Genomic DNA, 24004 nt, shown 5'->3' on the forward strand with positions numbered 1-24004 from the left:
GAGGGGACGACCTGTTGAGATTTACCCAACGCAACACGGACAGGCTGGGCAAAACAACAGGTCGATATTACACTGGGAGCAATAAGCAGCTTTCAATACAACACAATCTTCAATTAGTGGGCAGGTCCCGTGACGCTCGAGCCCGCACGCTGCGCGACACATGCAGGGTAATAGGGTCAATTATCGAAAAAGCTATCACTGAAATTGTGAGCATTTGTTTTGTTACTGGTGGCTCTAATATTTCTTTACATATCTTTTTTTTCCTCATAGATTAGAGTGTAGCCACAGCGGCCTATCTCCAGATGGCGGTCAGAGGCACCAGTGTGTGTGCGTCACTCTCGTACACAGCCTCGCCCGCTCCACCTTTGCAACCATGGCAACGAAGAGCCACAGAGGTCCTGCCGAGGATGATGCTGGGGCCGTCTGGAGGGGAGGGGTGAGTGGCGCTGGGGCTGGGTGGTGCGCGTCGGCTTTGTGTGCCCCTTAATGGCTGTTTACTCCGATAGCATTCAGTTTGGTGGTTTATTGGAGCTTGTTTCGTGGAGAGAGGAAACCGTTTCCTGTTTTTTCATAACACAACATAGTGCAAAGGTGCGTTGAGGGCTCTATTCATTTGCACGAGTGGCCTTGCAAAACTGGTTCGAAAACAGAAAATGAAGATAATATGAGTTGGAGACATATCAACAGTTTATTTCTGCTGGGATGTAATTGCTTCAGACAAAACTTCACAACCTGGGAATTGAACAGGCGACCTTCCTGCTGTGAGAAGGGATCATTATGCCATTGAGCTGCCTCATGCTGCGTCACAGTCCACTCATAACACTGCGTTTTCAACATGTCGTCATTCTCGTTGTGAACCCAAAGAACTTCCCCATAGCTGAACTAGCACAAGTTCAGTAAATGGACTGTGCGGAACAAAGGCAAAATGGATTATGCTTGCAATGCACCAACAGAACTGCAGCTGCCTCAGTGTCATTCTGTCCTGGAGCGAGGACTTATTTACTTCACCCTCAACAAACTACACATAAACAACATATTGACGCGCCAGTTCCAGGTATGGACAACAACAAGAACCGTAAATAATCCTGTATTGCAGTGGGCTGCATTTCCCCTTGGTTTGCACTGGCATCTGGCACTGCTGCTGTGCTCAGTGGCGCTCACTCACACGCTGCGTAAGCCCAATAAACCCTTGGGGACACTTAGAGATGCTGTGTAATGATGCTGATGAATCATTCGTCTCCAGTGGTTTTGTATAGTGCGACATTATCACAAAAATAAAATATGTGGATGATATGTTGTATACAACCATGAGTTCTTCTTACACTTAAACATGAAAGCTGGAGAAAATACGCTAGGTCATCGATTGCATGATTGCACTGTGAAGATGTGGCCAATGTGAAGAGGACACACTAAATTTGATATGAGACAGGCAAGGAATAGGAGCACTGGATATACTCCAAGCAGTACATTATTATACAATGATTTAAACAAAATAGATGTAATGGTTGTTGAAATACAATCAGTGTCAGAATCAAAACTAAACACAGATAGGGTTTCTTGCTTTTTGCAGGTATTGGGCTAAGATTTCAGACAAATCTTTATCACTATTTTACATGCTGTTGGTTTGAAAATGCCATTTTGATCAAAAACAGATGAAACAAAAATATCCAGTTGTTTCACTTCCTGGTTTCCATGCAGTCCCCATAAGCCCTTCCCACGCTCCAGCTCCCCTTCGCTGCACAGCTGTTTCAACATAGAGGGAAAAAAAGATCTTGTGGCTCGTGCAGCCGTGGAAGTTATGGCAAGTGTTTGTAAGGATTAAGCTTAGCGATGGAGAGGTGAGGAAAGTGTTTCCTGGGTACGTAGGACCTCAGGAGGAAATGTTTGGGAAAAGGAGGAGCTTTTTAGGAGCAGGCATCACTGGAGGTGATTTGCAAGTTGGTTATTGATTAAGGAACTACATTAAAACATTGGTGAAAAGCAAACAAGTCGATTTTGCATAACAAACCCTTTTAAAAATCTTGAACATAATGCAGTAATATAAGACAAATGAATATACAGTATACATATAAAAAAAAGTAAATAAAGCTGGGCCCTTCACATCTAAAAATAAGGTGTGAAATGTTCATGGAGCTTATGTACTCTTTCATCATCTCTTTAATTGGTGCCAATAATTATCATGTAAAAGATTGTAATACTATATTTTCACAGCGGCTCCACTCTGATCAAGCAGACTCTAAAACAAGGCTGATTTTGACCATTCTTCCCACACGTTAATTGCCGTTCCTTCACATCTGCTTGAAGTGAGAATGCAACACTTCCCACGGAGGATGCAAGCGAAGATATCAATGTCAACACGTTGCTCTGGTGTTTTTCTCAAATCATGTAAGTCATCTTCTCTGCAACATATTGAACTGCAGCCAGCCTATGGAGAGCACTTGTCATCCAGAACACCATTACCACAGTGTGTCACATTCAAATCACATTTCTTACTCGTATGTGCCAGCTCCTACTGAGTTTTGTCTAGCTCATCTATCAAGTTTGGGACCCCCGAAAGAAAACACATTGAGCTCAAACTTGGGAAACGGGCCAGGGAGACTTGCCCAGATTTGGAGTAAAACGGCGGATAGGGAAGATCAAATGAGGACAGGCAAATGCAGATAAGAATAGCAGAAATGGTTTAAATGGTATTATACGGGGAAAAAAGCAACAAAAGCGGTGACCCTTTTGCAATGATAAAGATGAACTGCTACACATTTATTATATTCGGCGTCGGTAGTTAAATAATAAACTCTTTTGATGATGAAGATTCGTAATTCCGGCTTTTTGGCACAAACAATGAAACAGCACCTTGTCCGTTGGAACACCGCCGTTGGCTGTGTAAATTTCAAGCAAGAAGCACATCAAAAGTAATATTAAAAGCCGCTATACTTTTAATCAAAAGATATGTAGCCTAGGAGGAGGGAGAATGACTAATACATCACTGAGCAGGATGCCAGTTCCAGATTAAGGTGGCCCTGTGGGAAAGAGGCTTTGCACTAACGACTCCGTATAAAATATGAACCCACAGCTGCCATCCGCACGCACAAGTGTCAATGATCTATTACAGCGGCTTCTCATGTGGCATTTCAGACCTGCTCAGGAAAATAAAAACATTAAAAGCTTCCAATATATGCACTGTGACCAGTCAGTCAATCAGTACGCGAGAGAGAAGGTTTGAAATGTAATAGAAGCAAAAACAAAAAACAAACAAAAAAAAACAGCAGTTGCCAGGACAAAGGGGCACAATTTGGCAAATTGAGCCTGTGTGAAAATAAACAACTGGAGAGAAAAGCAATTATGGCTGCAATGGGTTGCAACGGCTCGCCACTCTACTGTTAAAAAAGTTAAATGGTTACTCAAAGGCCAGCAGATCCAGTGGCTAATGGATTCAGAATGCAGTATAATGGGTTTTATGACTGTGAACAACATGCCTGCACACCCAACATGGATTGTAATAAATCTGCATTAGCCGGTTACTTCCAAATAAACATGTGACCCTCTGCTTCAAGGTTAAACTGGATTTTACTTAGTTTTATTTCTGATACGTGGATAACTTCTAGGACTGCACAACATGTGAAAAACGGCAACATTCAATTCAACTACTAGTATGTGCTATCTCTACTGATGGTTCTTTTAGTAAGACTGAAGGTTTGTTTTCCTGCTTTAATAGTTACGATGACTTCCTGTGATCTTCCTCAGAAGCATCACCTGGTGGTGGAGGTGACGTGTCGTAGGCTGCTGCTTACATGGATTTTTCAGTCAGTAGGGAGAGCTTACGCCCCCTACTGTCTGACGCCTTCTCCAGGACGGCATCCCAGGTGTGGGATAAGGCGTACGCTCGGTCGTCCCGGTTCATACATAGAAAATCCATGTAAGCAGCTTACAACACGTCACCTCCACCAGTAGTAGCTTAATCTAAGAAGACAGTATGAATCTTTTTCAAAGATTCAAAGATTCAATGCACATTATAAATAAAGTTGCCATTGCCATCTTCTCGAAGATCGATAGATAGATATATTATTGCAATATTTTACCAAACCACGTCAACACAGTGAGTTCAATTAATTTCAAACAACTTTTTCCACATTCTTCTTAAAACATATAAATCTCAGTCGATATCACAATAACGATTTCGGCGATACATGGTGCAGGCCTAGCTTTTGTGGTCACAAAACAGATAGTGTGGATTTTTAGCATAAGCTTGTGTATTCCATTGTAAAAAAGTCATTAACAGATAGCAGTCTGTCTGACTAATTTGCTTTCATTTTAATGGCAGTCACACATCCTGATTACTCAATGACTCATCAGTGACTCAAAAGTAATGACAACAAATAATTTGAGCAAACAACGATGAAATGTAGTCAGCGTGCGAAAAAATAGCATGTGTAAATATTAATTTGAAAGCGAAACTTGCTGTTCTCCTAATATGGGGAAAGTGAGACTTTTCAGCACAGACAGCAGCTCCTACCCTGTCACTACAGTTGTACCTAGGCAAGCAAAAATGTGACTTAGGTCTTCCATGCATGTATAAGTACATTTGGAATGATAATTTCTACACCGGGAAGCCTCAAAGTGCAAATTAGTTAAACTTACGCTTCACAAATTGACTGCCAGCTATGACTTTTTTTAGACAAAGGCTGAATAATCACTTTGCTTGCTTAGCTTTGCCCGTGACCTGCCCCTAAGCTCTTCACTGTTAACTACATTCATTAGGCTACAGAAAATACAGTGGAAAGTAAATATCGATGCAGTTCGGTTCAGAAAAAAAGCACAACCTCAAGTCCCAAGTGTGTGCGAAATGTCATCCCTCAACACCGTGAGAAACCCTTGCAACAAATAATTAAGGGGGTTTCTATTTGCAGCGAATAGGAATTACTGTTGCTATCTCCTGGGAAGTCCGCAAAGTCGTAAAGGAAAAAGGTACACACTCTGAGCTCGGCAACTATTAACTAATCCAATATGCGCAGATTTATATAGAGTCCCCTCCAAGTAAACAAAGAGCCCGAGAGACGCGGTAAACAAATTAAACAGTGTTTACAAAAATCTCATTCAGAAAGTCCTTCCATTTTCGCAGCGCCGGATAATGCAGCGCTCGGCCTGCGTCCTCTGAGAGCCGAGGGATTGGCCAAACAAACCGCATAATCATATAGGTAAATATCTGGGAAGGACGGAATTAAACAAGTCAATTTTCTTTTGTGCCTTTTTCCTTCCCCCCCCCCACCCCCGAAAGCCAAATAAACAAGAATAGCTTGTGGAAACTTTTACACCCGGTGGCTCCAAGTGGATATTTCTCGAATTGGTCTCCCCCCCATCTCCTGAGGCAAAAAGGCAATTTCATGCTCGAGCACGACTCCGGGGGACATCAGGACTGGAGGTGACCCCAAGGTTAACACCGCAAACCTCGTAAATAGAAAAAGAAACAGCGGTGGCAATCGGAGTACACAGTGGCTGGAGCTCTGGGGCCAGCGCACACGGCAGTGATTTCCAAAATTTCACAGCCAACTACATGAGCATATGGGTTTTTTTCTTTTTTTTCTTTTTTTAAGGGGCGCCATATGATAGCACTGAGAGGCTCTCCTCGGTGCGTCTATCCAAGGTGTTGCTGTCGGCGCGTGCAGCCTGTTGCCAACCTCATCCGTCAATTCTCAATGTGACTAGCATCAATAATTCAAGGGAACATCGCGGCGTTGGCAGCCAAGGCTCAACCCCGAAGACATTTTTGAAATCGTGTCTGTAAACAACATGCATAACTAATCGAGCTCAAGCACTTGGACAGACTTAAGGCAGCTGCTGCACAATAGATGGAGCTGTAAACGGTCAACTATACAAAAAACGCAAATCACGGATACCAACATGTGATCTTTCGATGCCTTTGAAAGTGAATCTACCTAAAAAGCCTGGGCGTGCCATTTTCAAGCCAGCGGAAAAGTACACACCCACTCTATACGTAGAGTTCTGGTTTCCTCTGGCTGCCAAGATGACAGTGAGCAGTGGACCTGTACCAGTGCTTCCAACTGCAATTCCAGGGAAAGTTATAAGGCTGGTATTGTGTTTGTGATGCAACTTGATCAAAGCAGATCACAGGACGACAGGAGAGCCAGCAACCTAAACCAACACAAACACACACCTGTCTAAATAGTGATGTATTTTTAGACTGCCTGATACATCCTTGGAGCGACAATATGGTCTTGTAATGTTTTGACATCAATTCAAAGGGCACACAGTTCATCTTTGTCAAATGAAGTCAGAGTTCCCCATTGTCAATATCGGTAATCATGACGAATTGCACAGTATGAAGGTATTGGCAATAGACAAGTAATATTGAACCCGGCTTAAAATGGCAAATTTAGGCAATAGAGAAGCTTGAAGGATTTTAGCACCACTTTATGTCAGGTCATGTTTGTCTTATAAATGTCACATGTCAATCTCAGTAAAACAGACTAAATAAAACATCAAAATACAAGAGTTGTAAGCAGAGGTGTATATAGTGTGAATGTGTATTATTTAGGTGTGATATTAGCCTTACATCCTCGTCCTCTCTGACGCATTTCTTGCGGTATTGCACGTGAGGTCGGCCGTCGGCGTGAGGCTGAGAGGTCTTGGTTGCGTTGTCCTCGTCCACGACCTGTCCTCCCAGGAGGTGGCTGGCCTCAGGTGGGTGCGGGAACGAATTGGCGGTATTGATCTTCCCGCTGAATCTCTGGTACAAAGAAGCCATAATAGTCCGGATAAAATAACTTAGAGCATGACAGAGCCGAGCGGGCGCGATCTGGTCTTATCTGTGGGGAGCGCTGGCACACGGACAGTTCTCTCTCAGTCTCTTCTCAGCGCAAAGATGAGCTGACAGTTAGTAAATAAGCATCTGGCAAAGATAATGACTCCCTCTGTAAACGACACAAAGATAGTTTCCGTTCAGCTTCGTCCTGACGCGCGGCACAACGGTGGGGCACAGCTAGATGTCAATAGTTGTCTCGTCAGTATTCATAACACGTTGTCTCTCCTCTTCAGTTTCCCGGTGTCTGCTCGCACAGAGATAGCAGGCGGATGAGTTTCCGATCAGATCCAACCGGTCCCCGTCGGACTCCGGCTGTGATTGTCCGCGTAAGACAAAAGCGCGGCAGATAATGTTTCAACACTTTGGGCGTTTGTTTTGGCCGGCTGTCCTCACGCGCAGAGAGAGTGTGAAGGACGCAGAGAGGAAGGAGGAAGAGAGGGAGAGACCGCTGATGTGTGAGCAGACGCGCTGTGCATGTGAAGTGACCGAGCCTTACGGAGGCGCTGTCACCTTCGCGCTCTACGCACTAAACACCAACCACACCTGAACAGCTATTGTTCACACAGAGGCTGTATCCGTATCCGTCTGATGTCTTGAGAAAGGCCATGACATTTTGACTAGGATATAGAGATGCGCCCCCAGGACGGCGCTCGAGTGCCTCTCTGTGGCGTCTTGAATAAGGGCAAGCTGACCTCTGTGTTGCAGGCGCGCAATAGGATGTGTATTAGATGTATATTCAATTAGGCTTGAGGCTTGACTTTAATCTAAACCCTGACAAATGTATTAATAATCATGATCAAAGTCACTTTAGTGATTTTTTATGTTATTCTTTCTCTCCTAAGACGCATTTTTAACACACAATTATAGAAAACGGTGGGTGTCTAAAAGGCATGTGCAATACACTGAAAATGTAACAACATTTTCAGTGTATTGCACACTAAATATGGATAGATCAATGGTGCCCAAAGTGCGGCCCCGGGGTCAAATATGGCCCTCAGACCAATTTGTGCTGGCCCTCAGCTTTCTTATTAACCAAACACACATCCCTACAGATGGCATTTTTTACTGCAAGTTTAATGTTCAACATGATTAAAACCTCAAAAACTAAAATTTCATTGTGAGACAGAGTTGTTTTCAAGGTTCTAAGCCTAAATAAAGGCGTGGAGGTTTTAAACTGCTCTTAAATGCACCCAGTTGAATATTTGACTACACTGACCACCGATCTGTGGCCCTCCATACTGTACACTTCAATATGCGGAAATAAGTTTAGACACCCATGTGTAGATCTTTAGAGATGGCACTAAAAGAAGCTTAGTAGCTATAGCCAAAATCACAACTTCATTCCAGATATTAAAAAATACTAGACACAGCTCTGCAGATCAACAAATCAAGTAGTAGAATTATTTAAACATACACACATGAAGCAAGACAGACCACTCTGTTTATGCTGGCGAAAATGCTACAACATGGTAAAAGCTTCTTCGTTAAAGCTTTTTGAAAACCCATAATATGTATAGCACTCACTTGTCTATTAGGTTTACTATACTAATCCCTGTAGGGACATTTGCTCTCTGCATTTGACCCATCCTCAATGCCGCTGGGGCGACCTGTAAGAGCAGTGAGCTGCCAGTGTGGGCCGGCACTCGGGGAGCCATCTCCAGATGTAGAGCCAGGCTAATCGTCAGAAACATCTGGCAGAAGGATTAACCTGTTATACATGTTTTTAGTGGTGGGGAAACTGGAGCACCCGGAGAGAACATGCAAACTCCACACAGAAGTGGATCGAACCCGGGACCTTCTAGCTGCGCTAATCAATCAGTCAACCTTTATTTGTATAGCACAACAGTTTCAACACAAAATATAAACAACATATGCATTTCACATGTGCAATTAGCAGTCAAACGCAGATCTAGACAGGCATGTTTTCAACCAGGTGTCAGGTCAGTGATGGCTCGTAACTCAAGAGGCAGAGAGTTCCAGAGCCTCGGACCAGCAGCAGGTGTTGTCCTGCAGACCCCAACGCTCTACTGGGCTGATGTGCAATGAGCAGTTCACATAAATAAGAAGATACAAGTCCATGAATTCATTCAAAAACAAACAGGCATGCTAACTGCAGTGCCACCGTGCCGCCCTCTCCACTGTGCCAATAAAAAGAACAAGAAAGAACTGGACATTCCACTGTGAGCTGAAAGCATATTAAAGCTCCCATCCCAAGGCTCCCAGTACTTACAAATTTAAGTCTTTCTGCATGTTTTAACCAGATTTCTCATCTCAACCAAAAGCCAGCGCTGACCTAAATCGTGCCATTACCTCCACTTCCACAACCCTTCTCATTCAGCACCGCATTACCAACTGATTTCAAGCACGGCACATCTACCGAGGCCAGGGCAGTGCAGCTATCTTGAAATGGCACAATATTGGCTTATATGGTGCAAATGGACGCTCTGTATCCAAGTCGCTGCCGTCTTTTGTCCCGAATGCCGCTGGTGGCGAACCCTCCCTCGCCATCTCACGGTGACAAGTCGAACTATCACTCCGCTGGGGCACCGTGTTGAATTGTGGGAAATGGGTCATCTTCACTGGGGCTGGAACTTCAAAGCACAGCGCGAAAGTACAGCCACAAACAGCCATTCTGTAGAGTGCAGTTCAAAAAGTAATCACAAGATGGGTACAGATATAGACTGTGTAAAACCGCAAACAATATAAGGTTTTTCCATAGTGTTAAGTCTTTGAAAAGGGCCGCGGCGCAATGATTCACGTCATGAATTATAAATGTTACCGATTCCATAATGGGATGTGTATCTGGAATACCAAATATTGATTTCAAAAGGTTTCGGACATTCATTGGAAAACAAAAGCGCAGACCATTACTACTTTTAATTAAAGCTGTCTGTGTGTGCTTCCACTCCGCACTTCAAATCAATTTTCCGTGGCTTTGGGAAATGATTCATGAATTAGTTGTACTGCTTTTCTTTGAAGTTTTCACTTGCAATTTAATTTCCAATGAGATTTATGGCGGTTGCCTACCATTGCACGGACAGCTTCCTCTTCCGCCGAGGCCAGCCGCGGTCCCTGTCATCATTTGTTTCTCTAGTTCATAAATGCCTTTTGCTGGGTGTGCGCGCTCGAGGGAAATAGGTCCGAGGAGCTTGACAACCATCCAGGCCGCTTTGATAGATGCCTCCCAATCTCCGTCACCTTGTTGGGCTAGCTATTGTGAATCGGCTGGCTGCTTTAACGTCCCCCACAGGAGCATGCCCGGGAGCTCGGGCTCAGCTTGACTTCCCCCCTATCGCCCGCTCGCAGATACAGTGGCTGACTGGAGCGCTGTCACAGACATCACTGCATCACGGCGCCGTGTTGTAGGAGGTGGAGAAGTGTGAAAAGCCGTGTAATAACCAGTGTAATGATGATGATATGTGGCGCATGCCCGAAACCTCTGGGGTAAAGCCACCGGCACCTTCAAATGCACTGTAGGTACTGTACATGCTGCTGAAACATAGAAGTGATGGAAGCACAAAAGCAGCATTTCACACATTGTGTAAGGAATGAGGGAGGCAGTGAAAGAAGGCAAGGCATGTTCAAATCTTATTCCCTTCCACTTCTATGTGCAGTATGAAAAATATTTCACCAAGAAAACTGTAAGATGTTCACACAAGGTCAATTGGACTAAGACGGAAAAGTTTCGTTTTGCTTTTAGAGCCGGGACCAGTGCAGGAATTTTAATGAACAACCTTGTCAACAGCTTCTGATGTGGCTCCAATTATGTCTTTTTTTTTTTTTTTTTAATGGCAGCACTTGGTCTTGGCAGAGTTTTACATTTTACTTTCAATGCCTATGCTCCAGTTTGGCAATACAAAACATTACATCACATCCTAATTAGAAAGGCTCACAAGAACTTAACTTCTTAAAAAAAAAAAAAAAAAAACACCTATTTAATGTAAACCTATTAGTGTGTCCACTTTGTAATGAATGCTTGCAACATTTCTTTCCCCTAGTGCCTGCCACTATATAATGCTTCCACCTGGAAATTACTGATGCGTAAAAAACAAAAACAAAAAAAAAACGTTTTTCCGCTTGCCCAGTTGTCGTCACTAATGATCCTATGTGCGGAAGTATTGAATTAACCATCATCTAAATTCATAACTGTTTTCTGTCAGGTAAGCCCCACTGGGTCATGTTGAGTGTGCCACTCATGTATGATTCATAATGCTTATAAATGATGTAATAGCTTACCATCACAATGCGCAGATTTATTTATCCATATTAAAGGGCTTGTTTCCATCAGCGTCCTATACACTGCATCCAAACGACACAGAGTAATTAGATAGAAGCGCAGAGTCATCAGTCAGTCAATGCCACAGATTGGGATCGATGTAATATCTAATTTCCTCCAAATATCATTATGTTGAATAATTACAGTCAGTCCAAATGTGCTACACACACGCTGGTTAGTTTTGTTAGCGGACACAGCTATCACAGCTTTCAAGTTGTTATTGTCGTTGTGCCTTGATTTGAATAAAGTCGCTTTCTCATTCTTTGCCATTGCTCTCAGACAGATGTTCTTCGGTTTATAGAAAAGTAAAGCTGATTAATAACTGCATCATGAAGCAGCAAATGTTTCTTTTCTTCTTCTTTTCAAATCCTTACACACACTGACCACCTGTTGTGGTGTAACCTATGTAACCAAAGAGCCGACCAGTTTAAGAGCCGACAAGCTAATTGCGCTCGAAACAAGCTACCTGAATACCCAATTAGGCCATAAGCTATTACCGTGTAACTTGAGGTAGCTGTATAGAGCTTAATTTGAATTCAATGCAAGAGTCACTATTTTTTTTCCAACAGCAGCAAACGCCTCCCCCTTCGTAGTTAGAATATCACATTATCCCACACTTGTTTATTTAGACCATTATTCTGTTATTCAATCTGACGGCTTTGTAATCCGATAGGCATCGCGCTAACACTTGGCTATAAAACCCTTTCAATGTTTAGAGCCAACACGCAGATAGTGTTTGCAGACACTATCAAGCAAAAACTAGGTCCATAAATGAGCTACTTCTATCCTTTTTTTGCTGATAATGTACAAAAGTGATTTATGTTATATCCAAAATGGGTGTGCATGAGTTGTAGCTGCACCAGGAAGAATTCTTTAATAACAGTAGCTAAAAGGGCTAAGAAGAAACACTATACTTTGAGACCAACCATCTGAATGACAACATAGCCACCCAGCAAACTGCAAGCATAACCAATTAACCAACTTTATAGCCAGTGCAGATGAAAGTTGACAGGCGGCTACGTAGAGATGGGGAGACTACAGTCTGATATTTTCCTAATGCCGGGTGCGCAGATATAACGCCCATTCATCCTGGCAAAGAAACATCTTCCTCTGTCAGTGTTTATCAAAATTTAATTATGCCCCACCGACGCCAGAAGTCAATGGGACAGAGTGGGAGAACGCGTGCCTTATCTCGGCGCTGCACCCCGACGCTACGTTACAACGCCCGGCTCATTTCAGCCTGTGTAACGATGGCGGATTCAATTACTGTGTGCTGCAAGTCACAGCATTTTATTACGGCGGTGGTCTGGTGCACAAAGCAGAGCAGCTCCGTGTGTCATTGAGGCACTTTTCGCATTCGCATGAACCCAACGGGCAGAACCAGAACCAGCCGAAATCAGGATCATCAGAAACATTTACTGAAAGGGGCAGTAGTTCAGTCGTTTTTGCACAATAAACTAGAGGCCGACTGATACATCAAACAGCCGATATATCGGGCCGATATTTGGGGAGTTTACAATATTACAATATCATCGAGAACCAAAGGTGAAAGAGCAATGTCAGGGCTTTAAAACGAGTCCTCCCACAACTGCCTAGGCCTCAGGGGAACAGAGAAACATCACAATGAAAATTGGTTAGCTTCAAGTTTGTTAAATAGCTACAAGTTCCACTAAACCTCAGTGGAACTTGTATCGATCAAACCTATTTTTGATCGATACGCAAAATGCCACGGCTAGCAACAGTATACTAATGCTAACAGCAGAATGCTAATGCTAACGGCAACTAATCAAAGCTGGGACAGAACTATGATTGAATCACCTAAAGTAATACAATTAAATAGGCAACTACTGAAGCGGCAGTGTACTGGATTATAGGCCTTTTGAAAAAAGCGGCTAAAAATATCGGCCAAGCATATCGGCAACAGCCAATAAAACTCCCAAGAAATCGACATCGGCCTTAGAAAAACCCATATCAGTCGACCTCTACAATAAACACAAAAATGTAGAGCCAAAAGAGACATCAGTGTGGTCTACAGCGGTTTTAATCCTAAACACTCTATTTTCTGAAAGGTGCAAAGAGTAAATTTAGACAAAAATTGAAATTTAGACAAAATTGAGAAAACAAACTATTTAAAATCAACACCAATTCAGAAAGCCACTCAATACACTTTACTCTTTCAACAAGTAGAAAATGTTTTATTAACTTTCAATTCACATAAAACCAAACTTCTTTGAGCGTGTTTTTCAAACAGCCAAGGCATGAGATTCCACTTCCTTGAACTAGCATGTCCCCCCACTGGAGTTTGCATATTATCGTCCATGCTGAGTAAAGTGCTGAATCTTCCACTACATTAGGGATGAAGGGACGCTATGTAGTGAGCCCAAATTGAAATGGCAGCAGATAAGTCAGTGAGGAAATGGAGTTTAATGCTGGCTGATGTGGGAGAAGAGACTGTGGTGGGATAGTTGCGCGGGGTAAAGAAACTAGGCGAGTGCCAAAAATCCCTGTCGGACCCATGATGTTTTTGTCGAGATATCTGAGGCGCAAAAGCAAGCCCGGAGTCCTAGAATACCCCCGTCACACACAGAGACACACACACGAGCTCCTCGCATTCAATCATTTTTGATGGCTTTCCTTACAAAGTACTAACACCCTTTTAGCTAATTTATTATTCCACAAGCCACTGCTACATTCATTTATTCAATCTAAAAGACAGCCTGGACCTCAGCTTCTCAGAAATGTCAAATTAATCATTCTTATTTGCCCCGGGATTTCTTTCCTGACAATAAACTGCACAGACACAGAGTTGGGCATTATTCAGTCAGTAATAAGATTAAGTGTTTAAGCCCAATTATTTCATCCACCGTCTTGGAACAAAAAGTTCTTGTGTCCCGAATTCAACTTTTGTGGTCATTTGTACCGAGACAGAAAGTTCCACATTGAGTCTACATGCTGCATGACCTTATCCCAAAGCAACTGAGACATTCCAAGCAATCTTTCATAAACAATGTCAAAATTCAGATACATTCTAGAACACGCTAAGAGACTACTTGAAGCTGATGAAATCGTACCTGAAGCAGTCAGTTCATTCTCGCCTGTCGTGCTGCTATCGCAAAGCGCCAGCAGGCTTTTGCATCAGGAGCGGGGAGCCTTAGCCATAAACACAGACACCCCCCCCAACCCCCTGACACGTGCCATGCATACAAAACAGGCCCGCTTACCCGTCTGGTGGAAGCGCTGGTGTCTATCTTCAGCTGGGTGGCTATGAACACTGACATGCTGAGGAGAGGGTGCCACTTCTTCTTCTTCTTCTTCTTCTTCTTCTTCTTCTTCTTCTTCTTCTTCTTCTTCTTCTTCTTCTTCTTCTTCTTCTTCTTCCTCTTCTTCCTCCTGCCTTCCTGCCTGCCTGCCTCGCACCTTTGTGAAGTTTTAGCTGGAGGTGTCCGCCTGAGGAACTTGCCTCTCTCCCCTCCCCTTCCCTTCCCTCCCCTCCCTTTGCAGCAGCAGCAGAGGAGAGGCTGACCCCAGGGTCCGAGGAGAGCCCCGACCGGACCGCCTCCCACTTCTCTACCTCTCTCTCTCTCTCTCTCTCTCTCTCTCTCTCCTCTCTCCGTACAGGCTGAATCAATCATACAAGGCGCTGGCATCAAATCCGCAGGAGGGGTGTGTGTGCCTGCGTGTGTGTGTGTGTGTGTGGGGGGGGGGGGGGGGGGTGTTATACGTTTGGAGGGGGGTCCATCTCCTCCACTCAGCCTCCTCCAAATGCTACTTATCTCCCCTGTCCTCGCGCCCTGCCTCTTTGGCTCGCTCACCCGCGCACTCACTCAGCAGGAGTTTACACAGGCCAAAAGAGTTCAGGCAAATGAGATGCTAAACGCTCCAGAAATGCACACAAATAAACACTTAAGCCATGTCTTATATAAACTACTGTAAACTTTATCCATACCAATAGTGCTGGCGGGGCATTTTTTTTTTTTTTTTTTCAATCTTCCCACTCAGGTTCCTGTGCCCGCGAGTGAGTGTGTGTCAACTTCAAGTGGATAAACTTATTACCAAGAAATGGATCAATTGAGTCAGCTTTGCGGGCCCGGTTGTGATTAAGCACACGCAATATTTATGTTCCCTGTCTCCCGCATCATAAAATACAACCCCCAACCATCACTAACAATCGCTCACACAGCCATCAAGCGGCGCTAACAGGACAGAAGCCTGGCACTGGCTTGCACGGCTATTTGTGCCTATTGCATCCCAGAGCTGAGACACAGCAACTGTTTTCCCCCAGCGAAGCCAGGCAAGCACACGGGAGAATGAGAATGAAAGAAGTATGGATGTTTTTCTTTTTTTTTCCCCCTTCAAATACAAACACAGGCTGCTCCCTTTGTGGCGAGGCTGGACGTGATTTGTTCAGCTGACTGGGAACATTCATTAAAAATGATGCATCAAGGGTCTGGGAGAGAGCACTGAATCTCAAGGCTGCCGGGCGTCAATCCTTGGTCAGATGGAGGGAGAGGATTTAAATTGCCACTGGTATGTGTCTTGCGTGTGGAATCAAAGTGCCCAAGTTGCATGAAGAATGAAGAAGGTCAAAAACAACTAGGATGGAATGAAATCTTAACTCGAAAAAATCCGAGGTGCATTCCTGTCAGTAGTTACTTCACCCCGTGGATATTTACTCTGGCTGTAAAAGTAAAAATGTGTTTATTTTGTGTGGAAAATTGGCCATTGATGCAAACATAAAAAAAAAAAGCCTTTCTTGTTTCCAGGTGGTTTATCACGATTCAGGAAAACTGGTTTCTCTCCAGTCAATTTGGAAGACGGCAATACTGTTACTCAAAAAGCAGCTGACAGCTCATTTCCGATGATCAGCATTTGATTTAAACGCCACAGTATATCAGCGGGTCTACAATCTTCTATTCCAATAAAAAGAACAAGAAGTGGCTCGACATCCGGTCTCTAACAGGGCTATGATCAAACCCAAGGCTGAATGAGGGCCACACTAGGTCAAAAACAGTGTGACTGAAGTAGTGCTAAACAAGGACGAGCCTAAAAGACGACCAAAACATGAATAAAACAAACACTACAGCGGAGTGTCAATAGTGCATACCACATGAAGCCGCCCACCTTCCCCCAATGGTCCCTCTGCCACAGTTTGAGAAACACCACAATGCACTATGTCTTAATGGCTGTCTAGTGTCGACTCGTTTAGCGCTCACTACATATAGGGGCGGTGTAGTTTCTCGCTACGCTTTTAACAAGCTGATTTTTACACAGTGACATCTCCCCGGGAAAGATGCCCCTGATTGGACGCCTCAGGTATTCCGTTTTTGTCACATTTTACAGTCGTGGCGAACTCCGCAATGATTGGGAGCTACGCGAGGGCACCGTAACTCAGAGTAATTGCAATCACAGTTTAAAGGTCGCAGCCATCGCTTGCGTTTGAGGCGTGAGATGATGCTGTATTTTTTTTTTTCCTCCCCAAAATGCTGGAGGTTTTAACAATGTGCGCCGCTTCCTAACAATAGTTTTCCCGGCACCGGGGTTGTCTCCGTGGCTTGCTAATTCCCTCCATTTGTCATTCGCTGCTGATCTTGCAGAAGGTGAGCCACCATTAAACCATTTAGGAGTCGCTGTCAAAACAATATCATCAATAAAGTTGGTGAGGAATGGGGGGGGATTCGGTGCATGACCAGAGCGTTAAGATTTTCCCACAACAGTGAAAGAAAATTCAGCTCCTTTCATCGGCACGATCAGAAAATCGTATCTCATCTTATCCATCGATGTATAAACAATTGATGATTGAGTCAAGAACTAATAAAATACTAGACCCGGTTATACTTTCCTTCCCTTCAAGATTAGATGAGATTAATAGAGTAAATGTTGACAAGTCCAGTTAAGCTCAGGCAGTATTGTTTGCAAATTCAAAATCAAAAACCAGGACCAAACCAATGTCACTCTTCAAGAAAAAGGTTTTCCGTGCTGCTCCTGAGTGGAGAGACGCAGTAGCAACAGCGATAAAGAAATCAAATATCGTTCTGAGCCAAGTAGGACCTCACTCTCTTTCATTCAGCCAACAGCTCCATCACACAGATCAAAGTGGCGGGCCTGTGTGGAGCCCCCAGATGGAGGCAAGATCACCAGGGTTTTCGTGACACCCGCTTCTTTTTGAGCTGCCGTGGAAAAGACCTCTGTGTATATAACAAACTCCAAATCAATTCTACTCCCAGTCCCCCCCCCCCCTCCTCACAAACGCTCGTGTCCTGAGCTTTAGCGCCAACCTTGAGCCAAGCCGCTGCCCCTAATGGACTCGCTGGGACTAACATCCTCCTCCATCTGCTCTCGAAGATCCAAGCACTTGATTTGGTATGCCCCTCGGTTCAGCTGAGAGCACCGGTGCGCGGGTCGAGCCGAGAAGATGAAATGGGAATGAGACCGGTCCATGTTTCATGTCGAGACATTTTATCAACAGGTTTTTCGACATGCCATATGATGTTTTTTGATTTGCCTTTCTTCGGACGGTGCATTTTACTGTGCGAAATGTATATTTATAACTTTGACCAGGCAAGTTTCGCCTGCTGATCTCAAGGTTGATGGATCAATTCTGAGTGCTGCTAGTGTGTACTGTTGTGTCTCCGTACACTGCTATACAGTTAATGATTGTGGATGGGAGAAGGGTTTGTTAAAGCTACTTCTTTCTCTCTTATTTTTCCCATTTTCCGAAAAAATGTACGACTTTCTGAAGAAGATGGAGAGATTTGGATCTGAAGCTGTTCATTACTTTTCCAAATCCAAATAAATTCACCCATAGAAGCAACAAATGCAATATCCCAGGCACGCTTCTGAGCATTTGTCAGACAATCCCATCTTGTATAGCATTGCCCTAAAGGCGGGGATCTCCCTGGAGCCAAAGCTAGAGAGATTTTCCCGGAATATCCGCAACGCGAGGCTTCACATAGCCATATGTTACATACAGCGTGAACAGTTTGGATGCCTTTCTAAACCCAAGGGAGCAACGCAACAACCTGCCACAATGAACATCTCCGGGTGTGTTCTGGGATGTCCCGCAGCTGCGCAGACACAGACTGACTTCATAAACCTGAGAGTTGAAACCTCAGCACGGCAGTTAGCGCTGACAAATGACTGCCGCTCAACGGTCCCTTGCCGAGCGCTCCCAGGTTGCTTCCACCGTCTCTAAAATTTCATTTCGCTCCACAATGCGGCATTGTTTGACGCCGCATTGTCAGCCTCGTTGTGGCGCGCAGATAAAGTAAACAGACGGTATCGACACACGTGCACGGGACGGTTGTGGACGGGAACAGAAGAAAGTCATTGAGTGTAGGTTAATAGTGGCTATGGAGCATTTGGAGCAGAGCAATAGTTCAATTCTGAAAAACACAGGGGCTCGCCAGATGAATACAGAGTGCCTTTGAAAGACATTTTATCTGTATATGTTCCCGCTGCATACAGATCATTTCAGTCAAAGTTTGTCTGTACAATACCACTTAACATTCAGCTCGGAGAGTCAGAGAAACCTTCACACGCTTTCAAGATCTTCAGCGGAGTTTAACTTGGAAGATCACCTGCTGGATGAAAAAAAAAGATACTTCTTGATGATGAACAAACATCTCAGCGGCTCCCAAATATCTGGAATTTCTATCTTCAGTGCGCTCTGTAGTTAACATAAAGTACATTTTGTATCTCAGAAACGGGGCGTGTTGTCAGATGAATGCCAATAAATGATGGAAAAGGCGACTCGCGAGGGAAGCTGGCCTTGGGAACATCAAACTAAAGATGAGACAAGACGTTCCTAATAAGAAAGAAGCACATTTTCTGCTCGCTGGTGTCAGTGGAGCTGCAGTGAATGGCAATGATTTAATCTCGGCTACGCATAAATACATACCAATGATGATGAGTGAGACAAATGCAATTAATACAATATAATAAAAAACAAACAATGCCTGACACCTACATAGAGCCTTTCGAAAGCTGACTTGAATCAAGGTGGGATTGTGCGGCGATTGCGATTTATGTTTCAAAGTCAAGCTTCGGTTCCCTTCCTGTGCGCCTTTGAAACAATTCTAGGAGCATTAACGTTTGAGGAAGACAAACCTGAACCGCAAAAGTAATACAGGAATCGGTTTTTCAAAGGTCTAAACCAGGGGTCTCCAAGTAAATTTCCCTGGGAGCCAAACTATATCAGGAGTGTATTGCCGGGGTCCATAAACAAAACTCCAGTAAAATATGTTTTGATTGGGAAAATACTGTTGAGGAAACTTAATAAATGAATAATAATGAGCCTGTCAGGATTGTAACCTCATAATAACGGCTTACACTTGTATTGCACTTTTCAAAACTGTGTCACAAGTTTAGTCTTTATTCATTCACTCCACACTTGGTGGTGGTAAGCTGCTATTGTAGCCACAGCCGCCCTAGGGCAGACTGTCCATTTACCATGTGGCTATAATGTGTTGTTTATATCCCAATCTCTTATGTCAGTTCCCTCTGCTGGACACGTGTGAAATTCTTTCCTTTTTTTAATTTAAGCTGCCCCCTAGTGGCTGGAGTGAGAATTTGGGTTATTTCTAAACCTCTTAACCCCCACCTTAACCGAGCACATTTTCTCCAGTTCGGCTTTACCCAAATCTAAAAGCTTGAAAAAAGTGTCAAAACTGCGAAGAAAACGAGGATGAAAATACAACAAAGAAAGACAAATAAGAGCCACAAAAAAGAAGCAACAAAATGTGCCGTTAAAGCAACAATAACACAATTTTAAAGGGACTATACAAAAAATTAAGAATTTTCCTCCCCTACATGTTCCAGCAATGCCCTAATGTGTAGGATGAGCCCAGACCTGTTCACCACAATTGTCTCTAAAATCCTGCACTGTCACTCAAAAAGTTGTTACTTCGGGTCCATAGAAGGTGCAGTTACACGTATGACCTGAGGTGGCAGTAGTGAGTGTAAAATGGCCAACTTGCATCTAGACCCTTTAAAGAGACAAAAACACGACTAAAAAGTGACAAAAATGTGATGAAAACATGACAAAAGACATGAAAAAATACTAAAAAAATGCAGCAACAACGCAACAAAAATGTCACGATCACTTTTGTCAGTCTTAGTTTTCAAATGAGGCGGTACCCTGGACTATAGACTGTACACTCCAGTGGAGAAGCTTTTAGATATGGAAAATGCACTTGGTTAAGAGGTTAGAAAAAGCATAACTCTACACAGGTATGGGCTTGAGACTTACACTTTTGCTTTACATACTCAGAACTTTGTGCTCTACAAGTCAAGTCATGGGCCGGATTAAATCATCTCGCAGGCTGGAAGTAGCCCGCAGACCGCCTGTTGGAAACCCCTGGTCAAAAATATGGGATCAGCAGATTTATTTACATCACAAGACCTCACAGCGACAAGATCATCTGATGTTCTGCAAAGAATACTCAACTTTATCATCGCCGTTTCTGTCATTTGCTAATAGCAGCCATTCAAACAGTGCTTTTGATTTGCTTGCGATTAACTATGCCGCCCCAACTGCTCGAGCAGCCTCTTGGACCTCAATCAATCACGCACCCGCACGACATCCACACAAGCAGCAAAGGTGGATGAAGCGTACAACAGTGATAGCTGGAACTGGAATGGATCAGGGTAAGTGGATAACCAGTCTTGATTACTTTGATGTTTCAGTAAGCCTACAAAAAACAAGTCTTACAATTCCCACTTACACAGCAGCACTAAGCCAGCTGTATCGGGTTTGAAACATCTCACATTACAGCCGTGATTGTAGTATCTAAAGGAATTACATTATTGGATTTGACTGTCTGCCTCCCACTTATTATTTCACAAAGACGCACAAAGTTCAGCAAAAGTTTTCTTTGGACCACCCACCGTCTGGTCTGTCTTGACGCACACATGAAGTTCACAGTGGATAAAATTATAATTATGAATTTTGGAGCGTATCATAACAAGCTTGGGTCTAAGGGAGGGGAAGGTCAGGTCCGCATTTTCCCAGAGAAGGATGAGCAGAGCCAATATCCACTGCTGGACCTAATGAATTCTTTTCTATGCAAATTACTTCCAGATTAGGGTTTAATTTAATAGGTCGTGTCGGGGAGTGCTCGAAAAGTCCAACTTTTGGTCACAGACGCTTAAGCCCTCTAGACTGGCTGCGGCAGTTGCCCTGCGGCTCCTGTCTGCTTCAATCCCTCTATCTCCTCTCCGCACACACACACACACACACACACACACTGGTCACCGCGCTAATCAAATAAAAGGAGAAATGGCTAAGACGGGTGTGAAAACATGGCACTATACCTTAGGCGCGCATAAAGTTTGGTAATTGAGCTTATAGCTTTTTTTCCCGAATGTGCCGCAGTTGTTTGCGCTGGTTTCAGCTGGATATTGATCATACTAATTGCTTATTACTGCACAGTAGTTTGAAAAGGTCAAGACATTGTGTACTGTCCACTTGCAAGGGACGGATCTACATTGTATCAGGAAGTGAGCAGTGCTTGAGTAAGCACACAGAGGAAGTCCACTTAGCCTTTACTGCTTGGACATAAAACGGAATGGAATTGACTATTGTTTTTGTTATTAATCTATGGGTTTCAATTGCATGACCTTTACCTGCTATGGATGCCACTTGGAGTGCTTTTTACTATTGAAAAGATTCCATATTTTGTTTCGAATTGTTATCGCCATGGAAACGGCCCTCTTTTTTTTTGTTTTACTTGGGCCCCCATCACAAGGGCTCACTGGCCAATATTCCTTTAGTGCTGGACAAAAGCCTGTGTACATGGAAGCGGGTTAAAAAGGAATCAAACCCTATGTATGCCAAATCATGTCATCCACACACAGCGACAAAATGTGGTGAAAATGGGTAGAGGCAGACGGTTCCTGGTGGCAATGCCTGAGGCGAGCCAGGGGGGAAAGGAATAGCACAAGAAAACAGGTTTTAAGATGATAACGACTGCTATCGTGCACCAAGTGCCATATAAGCTAATGAGGCACAACCGCAAGTGACACGTCCGCGCCACTGTTGTTTTGTACACTCGAACACTTCCTGCTGTCAAGATATCCTCATAAATTGTATATATGTTTTTCAGAAAGTTTGAGAGAGGACTCGGCAAAGCTATTCCGATATGCCACCTTTAAAAGCAACATGCAACAAATTCCAGTGGAAAGCTTCATCTTTTCATGACACTGTAATTAATTACTTTGCTAACTAAATGCAGAATGCCAGGCAGGTATGTCCCAGTTGGTAGAGCAGGCGGCACATATGCAGGTAAATTTCTCTGTAAATATTGCAGGCTTTAGGCAAGATTTTGAGTTCGTGCCATAGTCCGCCTCAGACGTGTCCATGAAAAATGAAGTGTGAATGTCTGAATATGTTAAGTCTATTCAATACACTCTATATAACAATGCGGTGCCAAGAGGACCTTGAATCGAAGCTCAATGTATGGTCACTGCAGGACTTCAGGCGTCCAGCAGAGGGCAAACTAACTCTATTATGGGTGGGTCTAAAAAAAAAAAAAAAAAGAAAGGGCGATACACAGGAAAAGAGAGGAGGAAAAGTCAAGGGACTCTGCAAAGTGCACTACCCCAAAGACGCACAATGATAGAGCCATGCATAAAGCCTAATCTTTACAAAGTTAAGGACTCTTTTCACTTTCTATAAAGCTTTTGCCGGAGATGGTGCTGTACTAATGATGTGTTGCCAAAAGGAAGTGCCTTAACTCTCATAATCTGAAGAGCCGAAAGTTTAGCCTTTTGCAGGTTCCTAAAACACATTTAGCAATCACTCCAGAGGGTTAAAAGATATGACATCACAACCAACACTCCCACTGACATTTTACAATCCAACATGCACATTGCACACCATTTTCCTTTGTCCAATCGTGGTCGGGAATAATATGATCTGATGTGACAGAACTTAAAACCGGTGAAACAACTGCGCGTAACACAACTCTGCTGTCGTTTTTCTGCAACATAAGACACAGCGTAAAGCAGCCCTCCCTTCCAAAAAAAAGGGAGAAAAAAAAGAGAGAGAGAGAGAGAGAGAGCATGGATTTTTGACATTACCCTGTCGCCTTTGGTAGACCCCCGGCGGTAGTTGCCAGCTCCGGCCGATGAGTTCATGGTGATGGTCCCAAGTTGCGCGCGCGAAGCTCCTGGCAGCGAGGCGAAACATTCACAACTTTCCTCGCATCCTCTCTCCCTTTCCCCGCCCCCCACCCCTTCTGCTCGTATCCTCTTCTCCTCCCTAGCGCGTCTCCTACTACAGTGTCGCTTCCGGACGCACGCACAGTATATGCTTCTGCAGCACGCTCCCCAACTCTTCCTATAGCTGCCTGTTTGCTCGAAACAATTTCCAAACTCCTCCCACCTGTAGTGGCGCAAATTGGCAAAATGCTGTTTGCACAATCAATGGCTCACTGGAGAAGACTCTTAAAGCCATACTGCTTAACACATTTTAAGCAAATATACAATAAAATACAGGGATTGATTTAATTGTCAGGGTTGTTTGTAGAAAAGCACCTGAATAATCTGTCATTTGTGAGCAGGCTCGCCTCTCCTCAGAACTGACTCGTAACTTTTGTGGGGGTGTGAAGTCATCTGCTCGTCTCCAAGGAGATGGTGCTGCATGACTCGATCATTAGCCTTCAATACATCAGGTACTCTTCCAAATGCTTTACTTTTATTACACCCTGTAAAATTAAAGAAATACGCTGCGGGCATGTTTGTATGTTTACTATTGTTGATTTGCTCTTAGCTTTATATAATCTATAATGTTGTGCAGTGTGGCTTTAAACACTGCCTATAAGCAACACTCATTTCCTGAAACATTTGACTGTGAAGTGAATTTTGGCAGCCCTAGTATATGTAATCAGCTTTAGCTCACTATATAGCGTCCA

At 43.7% G+C, this 24004-nt stretch overlaps 1 protein-coding gene across 3 annotated transcripts in view; it reads right to left on the minus strand.

Annotated features, from left to right (window-relative positions):
• Positions 1-23308, minus strand: part of LOC306972308 (A-type potassium channel modulatory protein DPP6-like) — an 88588-nt gene extending 65280 nt beyond the window's left edge. The window contains exon 1 of one of the 3 annotated variants that reach the window (XM_079568887.1): positions 23172-23308. In XM_079568887.1, coding sequence (XP_079425013.1) covers positions 23172-23228 — 57 coding nt within the window. In that variant the 5' untranslated portion in view covers positions 23229-23308. Of the gene's footprint in view, positions 1-6568; positions 7381-14314; positions 14432-23171 lie in introns of those variants that run through there. The other 2 variants (XM_079568886.1, XM_079568884.1) reach the window with 2 other exon arrangements.
• Between the last annotated feature and the right edge of the window lie 696 nt (positions 23309-24004).

Source organism: Gobius niger (assembly GCF_951799975.1).
Source record: "Gobius niger genome assembly, chromosome: 13".
Lineage (NCBI taxonomy): Eukaryota > Metazoa > Chordata > Actinopteri > Gobiiformes > Gobiidae > Gobius > Gobius niger.